Source organism: Protopterus annectens, chromosome 7.part1 (assembly GCF_019279795.1).
Source record: "Protopterus annectens isolate FY-2018-M chromosome 7.part1, PAN1.0, whole genome shotgun sequence".
NCBI classification, from domain to species: Eukaryota; Metazoa; Chordata; order Ceratodontiformes; family Protopteridae; genus Protopterus; species Protopterus annectens.
The window spans coordinates 363,636,884-363,646,906 of NC_056740.1; the positions used below are offsets into that span (position 1 = coordinate 363,636,884).

Below are 10,023 nucleotides of genomic sequence, written 5' to 3' on the forward strand. Positions count from 1 at the left end.
GATGTTTATAGTCATCTGAGGTATGTTTAGGGCCAAGGCTATTGAGAAGCCCTTTGTTTCCTTTAATTCAAGGTCTTTGAGTGAGAAAGTTTCTAAAGTTGTTTTTTCCAGATGCTTTTCTCTCAGCATCTGTTTTTGTTGTACCCTGCATGGCAAGGATTTGCTGGGTTAGTCCAGGAAGGGATGCGGCTTCCTCTTCAGCCTTGTTCAGGAATGTAGCAATCAGTGGCATTTGTGCAGCTTATTTGGGCCATTTTAAACCCTTGTCACTAAGCATTACAAATTGGATATGACCTTGGGGTCCAGAACTTCCTTTGGAGTCACTGTGTTGCATGTTGCAATTTGGTACAGGATGCCCTAACCAACAGAGCTTGGGACACTGTACTACATGTTCCTGAGGATGACGTCCTTCCTACAGATTTATCATTATGTGACGTACATAACTATTGTATCAAATATGAATGGGGTTCATTGCCCAGCCATCCTTCTCCATCTTGATATTATGGTCCCAGTGATGTGTCTGTGTTTTAGTCTTAGCATGGCTCCACAAATCTGGTTAGAGGAGCTAGAACAGGTCATCGTAAGACAGAGGGGAGAGGTTTGCAGCCTGAAAAAATTTGGACTGCCTTGAGTGGTCCTAATACCTGCAGTTTTAGTCATAAGCATTAGTGAGCATGGCCTGGTCGCCTCTTCTGACAGAATTAACTGATTTCAGTACATATCTTTAGAGCCATACTAGATTTCATTAGTAATTGTATTTATGTACTTTAAAAGGTAATCACCAGAAGGTAGGGGCACCTTCTCCTTAGAGAAAATGTGAAGGAACACTGCTGCGCTTCAGTATAGGGAAGAGTCACAACATTGCAAGAAAAACAAGCTTAGATATAAACTCAGATGGAGATGAGCAGCAATGTATTATGTAGCATGTGATCCCATATCTCCCCACCTGACAACTGTTTACAATATGAAAAAAGTAACAGTTAAGGAGGATGAGATAGTTCTCAACAGAAATTGAAATGAAAGTTAGCCCTGATTTCTGCTGTTTTTCCCTTCTTTATGTAGGTACAAAACTTGTAATCATAAAGGTAAATGAAGTTATGTAGATTTCACTGACTTCTGCCATAAGAAATGAGCAGAAGTTATTGCTTGTCCGTCCATCCATCCACCCACAACCCCTTTTCCCATTTTTGCACATGGGGTCAGGGTATCACTTCAACAGTGACAATCATCTAAAGCCAAGGTTCACACCACCAATTAGCTAGCCCTGCCGCGGCTGTTCTTCCATACCACACACTCACGTGCACACTCATGCCTATGGCCAATTTAGAGAGACACATTCAGGCTGAAGTCCAAGACGGAAATGAGAAGCTCAGAAAGGTTTCCAGATAAATCTCCACCTATTCCTGCATCATACTGTACTATGCAGTGTTAACAGGGCAGATATGTTCACTGGGGAACAGACTGCAAAAATGTTTGTGTCTGTGTGTGTGTGTGTGTGTGTGTGTGTGTGTGTGTGTGTGTGTGTATTCTGCAATGAGTTAGTATCCCATCCAGGACTGTTTCTCTGCTTTATATCCATTTAATATAGGGGTAGTCTTCAGCTTCCCAATTACCCTGAATGGCATAGAGTGGGTGTCAAAAAAATTAATAAATGACTGTATGATTTATACAGATATATTTTAATGCACCAAAAGGCAATTAAAATAAGTAGATTGTTCTACTTTATATTGAGTGTACAGCTGTTACCTAACCATACTTGTGTAGTGAGCCATAGTTATGGGAGCAGCTGATTCAGTAGTTTTTAACCTGCCTTGAAGCTGTGTGACCTAAGAGTAGATCATATTAACTAAGGTGGTGCAAGTGATTTTACTTCTTGCATGGGGGGGGGGGGCTGATCCCTAACTTCAACCAGGGCTTTACTTTTTGGGTGACTATTATATCTACTGGAACAGTTTTTCACAAAACTGTGACTCATTGTATAGTAGTAAAATCTTGATCTGATGTCTGTTCAGTCTTCATCACACCTGTGGGTCTCGGTTCTGATTTCGGAACCGACTCTGCCATTAACAAAACTAAAGCTTCCAAGCTAGAGCTCCTCCCACCCTGCCCATACTCCCTCGCTCCTCCCAGATACCTCAGATCTCATTTGCTGTGTATCAGCAAAGCATTGCTGTCTGGTTAGAGCTCCTCCGTGGGTCATTTTCAGCATTTTCTCTGTGTTATCATGAGTGGCCTTTGGCCTGTTTTTTCTTTAAAACCTACCGTAGCATTTCTGTTTTAGTTTAAAAAAAAGTTGTTTTACTTTAACCATATATTTTCTGCCACATTTGTCTTGTTGCATCTTTCTTCCTGTCTTTCCTTTCCTTTCCCTTTACTATGTCAGACAAATCCGACAAGCCAGTTGGTTTTAAAAAAAATGCACTTCCTGTGGGCACAAGATCCCTGTATCTGATGCCCACAGGGAGTGCATTTATTGTCTGGGTCCTGCACACCTTGAAGAGGCATATTCTATCTGCAAGGCCTTCCTTTCTCGGGCCATTGCAGATAGAAGGAATAAGCTGGTCCTTAAAGGTCTTAATTCCTCCTCCTTCTCCAGCTATCCTTTCTGTCTCAGGGGCTGAAACCCCCTGCCAAGAAATCCAAGGAGGCCAGGGACCCTAAGAAATGGTCCCCAGACCCCTCTGCCTCAGTTCTGTCTGAACCTCCCTAAAAGGCCCTGGGAACCTCGGAGCAGGCTCCTTCAGCTCCAATCTCAGCAGCTACCCCTACACTTCGTGCCCTGGTCATCTTGTTGGAGCCAGAACCTGTGGTGCTAAGTATGTCCCCTCGGGATGCCTCTCCCAGACCCTCCTCTGAGTCCTCTTCCATCAGGTCCACATGGAGCCTGAGAATGAGGTGGACAGACTGATGATAAAATTTCTCTGTACACAGATTTATATGAGGCTCATTCCAGCTTCATAGGTTCATAGATTAATACTAGGCTAACTGCCCTTATGGGTCATTTTAAGCTTAGCCAATTACCTCATGTGAGAATCAAACCTTGCACCTTGTGCCTGTAAGGTAAACACCTTAATCATTATGCCAACCTCTCACTCTTACAGGATCTGTGAGCAGAGCTTCCCCTTGCAAAATAGTATCTCCTTCTCCGATCCAGTCTGCTGCTTCAGATCCCCTGGATCCATTGGGCACAAGGGCTGGTTCATTGGGTCCAATAGTTTTTACAATTTTGAGACTAACTGCTTCTTTGACTGACTCTGTGCTGACCACATCTCACAGCTGAAGCCTCAAGGTCGAGTCTGGGGGGATGACTTCAACTCCAAAGTTGTCGGAGTTGTTGCTGTTGGTGCCCCTGCATTTGACAGCTCGGCGCCAACTCCCCTCTTGGAGAAGAGGGCTGCTGGTGACCGGGGACGGTCTGTTCCTGACCCTTTGGGGCAGGGGAGGCTTCCTTGGAACTCCGGAAGCCCTTCAGCCTTCGAAGTGGTGGATAGGGTCCTCTCCGCTCCTAGGAGGCTCCCGGCTCCTACAGTATTGGATTCACCCCTTCCCCTCCTGAGCTCTGCATCAGAGACCTCACTTCTGCCACCGGGGCAGATGGCTCCTCAGGGCCTCCAATCTCTTCCACTTGTGGAAGCCCAGATTTCTTCTGACACCTCCCCGGAGCACCCCACTGAGGAGGCTCCTCGGAAGAAAAGGTGCAAAAGGAGACATCTAGATTCCCCAGAGGAATCTCTCATGACAGACACCGACTTTGATGAAGGAGAGGGTCCCTGAGATCTCCACCTGACATCTCCTTTGGAGACATTTTGGAAATCCTTCATCAGAGAGGTAGGTGGCTGGTTGGCCCCAAGCCCCAGCCCAGATGAGTCAGTGTTCCTGGAGGCTTTTGAGATTGGCCCATTTACATCCTGGGTGTCCCCCCTGCAGATCCCCTAGTGTACCTGGTGTCTGCAAGGGCATGGAAGAACCAGATGCTGCAAAGCTGATACCAAAGAGAGCTGACAAGATTCTCAGTGCCCCTAAGGATAGGGCCCACTGGACGAAGAACATTCCAGTAGATGCCACGGTGGTTGCGGTGGCCACCAAGAAAGAGCTTGCCCAGGAAAGCTCTACTGTCCATCCCCCTAACAGGGAGTCTAGGGCTATGGACAGATTCAGAAAAAGGGTCTGTGCTGCTCCCATGTTTGCCCTCAGAACGTTGAACTATCTTTCCCACTTCAAAAGGCAACAGAGGGACTTGCTTAAAGAACTCTGTAGCTCCAGCCATGAGTCCATGACGGCAGAGGAACAGCTCTCCTCCTCCCTTATGGCCACTCTGCAGTCCATTTCGTCCATGAGGCTCATCTCTCATGCCATCCAGTTCTGGCATTGCCATTCGGTGTTATGCCTGGATGTGGCTGTTTGACTTTGCGCAACCTTTTAAGGTGTCATTTGTCAATGCCCCCTTTGATTGTTCCTCTCTCTTTGGACCAACAGTAAGAGATGCACTGTTCTACAGCACGAAAGACAGAAAGACCCTGTCTGCCATCGGAATCTGCTTCTCTATCCCACAATGGTCATTTTCCAGGAATCAGCTTGGGGGAAAGATGTTGTGGTTCAGAAAGTTCCATTCCAGGATGCTCAGGGGGATGTTTTCCCCCAGGGGCAGAGGGGGGAATTTGATGGTGGATGCCGCCCACTTGGCAAGGGAGGTCTGCTAAATCAGGGATATTGGGATTCTCCTTCTGAGAAATCCTTGCAGCATCCCTGAAGCATTGCCTGACATTCCATCTCTGGAGGCAGTTGGTGGCCATTGTTCCTTGCACCTAAAAGCCTGGTCACCCATCACGAACAACGGATGGGTGCAAGGAATTGTATCCAGAGGTTACGCCTTTCCCTTTTTAAACCTTCCCAAGCCAAAACAACACCTCTCTGATGTTCCACCCAATCAGAGGGATGTGCCAGCTTTTGAAATTGCAAAGTTTCTTCAAAAAAAAGTCATCCAGGAGGTCCCCCCAGACCAATGCACATCAGGAATTTACTTCCGTTTCTTTTTAGTTCCAAAGAAAACAGGGGACCTTAGCCCCTTACTGGACCTAACTTACCTGAACAAATCAGTGAAACACGAAGTTTAGGGGCTGGTCATGGTTTAGTCCATCCTTCCCTTTCTTCAGAAGGATGACGGGATGTGCTTGACAGACCCAAAGGATGCGTACTATCATGTCAAAATGAACAGATGCTCCAGAAGATACCTCTCCTTCAGGCAGGTAGTCAGTCACTACCAATTTCATGCACTTCCATTTGGTCTCACCACATCCCCCAAGGTGTTCACCAAATTCATGGCAGTGGTTGCAGCTTACCGCAGATTGCAGGGATTCCACATGTTTCCTTATCTGGATGACTGGCTCCTAGTCACAGCAACCAGGCATCTGCTGATCCAGGCCAGGGACTTTCTCTTACAACTGGCTCCAACTTTAGGGATCGCTATAAATCTTCAGAAGTCACAATTGCAACCAGTACAAATGATGGATTTTATAGGAGCCTGTTTGGACACGAACAAAACCCTGGCCTATCTTCCTCAAGACAGGATTCTTTCACTGTGGATGCATGTCAGACAAATTCCTCCAGCAAATCTTGTTCTCAGGGCATTCTGCTTTATGGCCACAACAATAACACTACTATCAACAGCTCGCTTACACATGCGAGTTCTTCAGTTGACGTTGTCAGTTCAGTGGTCCTTTCTGCACCAGCCTCTGAATCATCCTGTAAGACTGTCTCGGGTGTGCAGAAATTCTCTTTTGTGGTGACTTCACGATCCAGTAGTCGAAAAAGGTCAGTTGTTCATTCTTCTCACTCCCACATCGCCACGCTGACCATGGATGCCTTCCAGCTGGGGTGGGGGGGCATTACCTGGGACGTACAATTCAAGGAATGTGGACTCCCTAGGAGACAAACCTGCATATTAACATCCTAGAGGTGAGGACGGTCCTTCTAGCATTGCAAGCACTTTGTCTGTTGTGTGGTACATCAACAAACAAGGTGGAACCAGGTCTTACCCCCTTTGTCACGAAGCAATGAGTGTGACAATGGACTCTCTTTACCAACCACTTTCTAGTTGCAATGCACATTCCGAAGGAGCAGAACATACTGGTGGACAGGCTCAGCAAAGTCTTATTGATGCCTCTTGAGTGGTCTCTGTATCAGTTAGTGGCAAACAGAATTTCCCTCAAATTGGGTCAGCCTTGCTGCGACCTCTTCACCTCTCCCCTCAACAGCAAATGCAGCAGGTGCTTTGCCTTGATCCCTCCACAGGGACAGTCACCAAGAGATGCTCTAGTCCATGCTTGGCCCCCCCTGTCTGCTTTATGCATTCCCGCCTGTTCCCCTGATTCCCAAATTTCTTCAGAAAGCATGCAAGTTGAAGAGCAAAGTGATCCTAATTGCTCCCTTTTGGCCTCAACAAGTCTGGTTCAGCTTCCTGTCATCTCATCTAATTTTCTCACTGTGGAACCCCTTCCAGATTTTCTCTCTCACCCCTCAGGGCAACTCCATCCGGATCTTCACAACTTGAAATTAACCACATAGTTTCTCCAGTTCCAATGATAGTTGGACAACCCAGGCTTTCTACCCCAGTTCAGAGGATTTTGATTTCCTTCCACATTTTTTGAGCCCAACAGCATCACATTGACCCACACACGGTGCCCATGTTAGCAGTTTTGGACTTCCTAGCTGGTCTGTTTCATTCTGGGGCCAGTTTTTCTACTGTTAAAGTTTAGTTAGCAGCCATTTCTAATTTTCATATTGGAGAAAATGCTGGATCCTTGGCTTCTTCTAGGCTTTGCAATGCTTTTCTCAGAGGTACTTTTCTTCTTTGGCCCCCTATCAAAGATCCTACCTCACTGTGGGACCTCACGTTGGTTCTCCAAGCCCAGATCTTGCCTCCCATTGAACCAGCTGCAAAGGGAGATTTAAAATTTTTGTTCTGGAAAACAGCATTCTTAGTAGCCATTACTTCTGCCAAAAGGTTGTCAGAACTTCAGGCCTTATCTTCCAAATCCCCCTACCTTATTTTTCATAAAGACAAAGTTATTCTACATACTCACCCCTCTTTTTTACCCAAGGTCGCTTCAGTAAATACCATTAATCAATCTATCAACCTCCCTCTGTTCTTCCCAAATTTTCAGAGTAAGGGAGAATATATGCCGCATCTCTTAGATGTTCATTGACAGTTGCGTTTTTATCTGGATAGAACAAAATCTGACCAACTGTTTGTGGCTTTCTCAGACTCAAAAAAGAGGAAAGTTGTTGTCAAAGCTACCATAGCACGATGGCTGCAGGATTGTATTTCTTATGCTTATTCGCCGAAGAATGTTCCTTTACCTAGGCAGTTCAGAGCTCATTCCACGAGATCCATAGCCACGTCTCAGGCCTATTGGTCTAGGGTTTCCTTGGAAGTCATTTGTGCGGCTGCATCATGGGCAAGTTCTCACACCTTTATTTTGCATTACAAACTTATCTCCAGGAATAGGGTTGCTTTTGGCTCTGCAACACTCTGGAATATCCTTCCATGAGGCCACCCAGATATATGTCTCTGGGGACTCTGTCCCACAGGTTTGATGAAGACTGAACATACAACATCAGATAAAGAATTTATATACTCACCATAACATTCCATCTGTGTTATCTGCTTCAGTCTTCATCAACATTCCCTCCCTCCTTCCCCCTTCCTAGTATCTGAAGGATCTGATGGATAGTGCTAGGAACCTTTGTTCATGTTTTGAGCTCCCAAGTATCCTTTTAGCTCTCTCATAATGATATGTTGGGAAAATTGGCAGCAAACTCAATCTTGGGTATGTGGGAGGAGTGAGGGAGTATGGGTAGGGTGGGAGGAGCTCTAGCTTGGAAGCTTTAGCTTGCTAATGGGTAAGTTGGTTCCGAGGTCGGAACTGAGACCCACAGGTTTAATGAAGACTGAAGCAGACAACACAGATGGAATGTTATGGTGAGTGCATAACTTCTTTTTAAACACTAATTGGCAAGTAGTACAAGTGCTGGTGTTCCTGAGTGCAGGAATTTCAGGCTTTGTCTAATATATTATTTTGTGTTTACTTTACAGGTTTCCCCATTTCTTCTGTCACTGGCTGGTAACAGCAGAGAACTAGTACTGGACTAATACTTTTGGGTTTTATTATCAGTGTATGATTCTGCATACTGAGAAACCATTTACTTTTGTTAGTGTCTGTTCACCCCATTAGCTATGCATTACCAAATGTGGATAAGAACTCTGGCGCATAATTTAATTTCCAGATCAGGGCCTTTTCGTCACATGTATATTAAGGTTGGTGACACGGCAGAAATGACTAAAACATTTACACAAAAGGATGTACTTTTATTTTCTGAGATAACTGGAGACACTAACCCTTTACATTTGAATGAAGAGTATGCAAAAGGTACCAGATTTCTGAGGCCTGTTGTACATGGTGTGCTGATTACAGGACTAATATCTGCAGTCTTGGGAACTAAAATGCCGGGACCTGGCTGTGTTTTTCTTTCTCAAGAAATTCGATTTCCAGCTCCTTTGTACATTGGTGAAGAAGCCTTGGCTGCAGCAGAAATTAAAAAGTTGAAGCAGTCCATTGCCTGGATTGCAGTTTCTTGTACTGTCATGAAGAGTGGAAAGGTGGTCATGGAAGGGGAGGTTAAGGTAAAGGTACCAGATGGTAAAGATGAATAAGCTAACTGCATTACTTGCATTGGAAATGATATACAAATTCTGTACTTGTCTCATGAGTATAAGTCCTTAAATTAAATGCATATACACTATTTAAACATTTGTTTTTCTTCCAAATAGCTGACAGTCACCTATATAAAGACTTTGAGATGGTGTATTATTTTGTGTTGCTTTTTTGGGAGATGGAGGAGATATAGCATCACATCACATCATTGTACTTAGGTCTGTCTTGATATTTTTGGGAGGTAATGTATGTATATTTGCCATGATTATAATTACAAAGCTTAAGATGTGAGAGTCAAAATAAAAACTAAGAGAAGACCACCTGACTTATGTCTGCTGTGTATGTTTTTGGTTGAAGTGACCTAGCATATACCATAGTGTACTGCTCAACATAAAACAATTAGGTTATTCTGCTTTATGGGAACAGTGAGATTTTATCATATGTACTTGAGAAATGTTTTAGTACTGTATTTTCTAACAGAAAGGTTCATAGGTTGGTACTAGGCTATCAGCCCTAGGGCCTATACAAGCCTATCCAAACAATTCCCCGGATATTTCTTCCCACAGTATTTACTTCCCTGGACCCCTGTCTAGCAAGGGCGACTGATGTAATCCCTGGGGTGAATTTCCTATCTCCAATCCAATCTTCCTTTTGAAGAGGGCCAAGGAGGCGCTCTGCTTGACATGTATGGGCAGCCTATTCCAGAGTATGGGGAGTCTCTGGGTCAGGAACCTATCACTCCAGCATGTTTTGTTCATTGTGATGACAAGGTTTAGATCCCTGGAGCGTGTTGCTCTGAGGGATTGGGCATGTCCAACAGCTCAGGGTTTGACATGGCCTTGTATGTTAAGCAGAGATTGCCTCTTGAGTAGACGATATGCCACAGAGTATAGCTGGAGTTTTTTTTAGATGGTCAGCATAGGGCATCTGCTTTAGGCCTGTGTTTCTTTTAGTGAGGTATTTCTGTGGCCTTTCCAGCTATTGCAGATGTCATGTACGGTACATACCAAACAGGGTGTTGTACTCTATAATGGGTCTAATGAGGGATGAGTACAGTGGGACAATGACCTCCTTTTTTCTGGATGAAAAGCCTTTAGTGATGAGGTGTGCCACATAGAAGGATTTCCTGAATGTTGTGGCGATGTGGTTATTGAAGGTGAGACCACTGTCTACCTGTTTTTATGGCGATGTGCTTATCGAAGGTGAGACCACTGTCCACCTGTTTCTCTAAGTCTGTCATCACACTTTCGGTGTTTAGTGTACTGCCACCTATGTGGTAATTCATGGGTACATGTTTTTTCCCAAAGGG

The 10,023-nt window shown here is 44.9% G+C and overlaps 2 protein-coding genes across 2 annotated transcripts in view; both read left to right on the forward strand.

The window, feature by feature from the left end:
* Positions 1–8,208, forward strand: part of RPP14 (ribonuclease P/MRP subunit p14) — a 461,268-nt gene extending 453,060 nt beyond the window's left edge. The window contains exon 6 of the mRNA XM_044078796.1: positions 8,096–8,208. Coding sequence (XP_043934731.1) covers positions 8,096–8,152 — 57 coding nt within the window. The 3' untranslated portion in view covers positions 8,153–8,208. The remainder of the gene's footprint in view (positions 1–8,095) is intronic.
* Positions 8,209–8,236: 28 nt separating this feature from the next.
* Positions 8,237–9,039, forward strand: HTD2 (hydroxyacyl-thioester dehydratase type 2). Its single transcript, XM_044078794.1, has one exon. It carries the CDS (start codon positions 8,237–8,239, stop codon positions 8,711–8,713), a length of 477 nt encoding a protein of 158 aa, XP_043934729.1. The 3' UTR covers positions 8,714–9,039.
* The last annotated feature ends 984 nt before the right edge of the window (positions 9,040–10,023 follow it).

Coding starts and splice junctions, on each gene's coding strand:
- HTD2 (XM_044078794.1), top strand. CDS start 8,237: ATGCATTACCAAATGTGGATAAGAACTCTGGCGCATAATTTAATTTCC.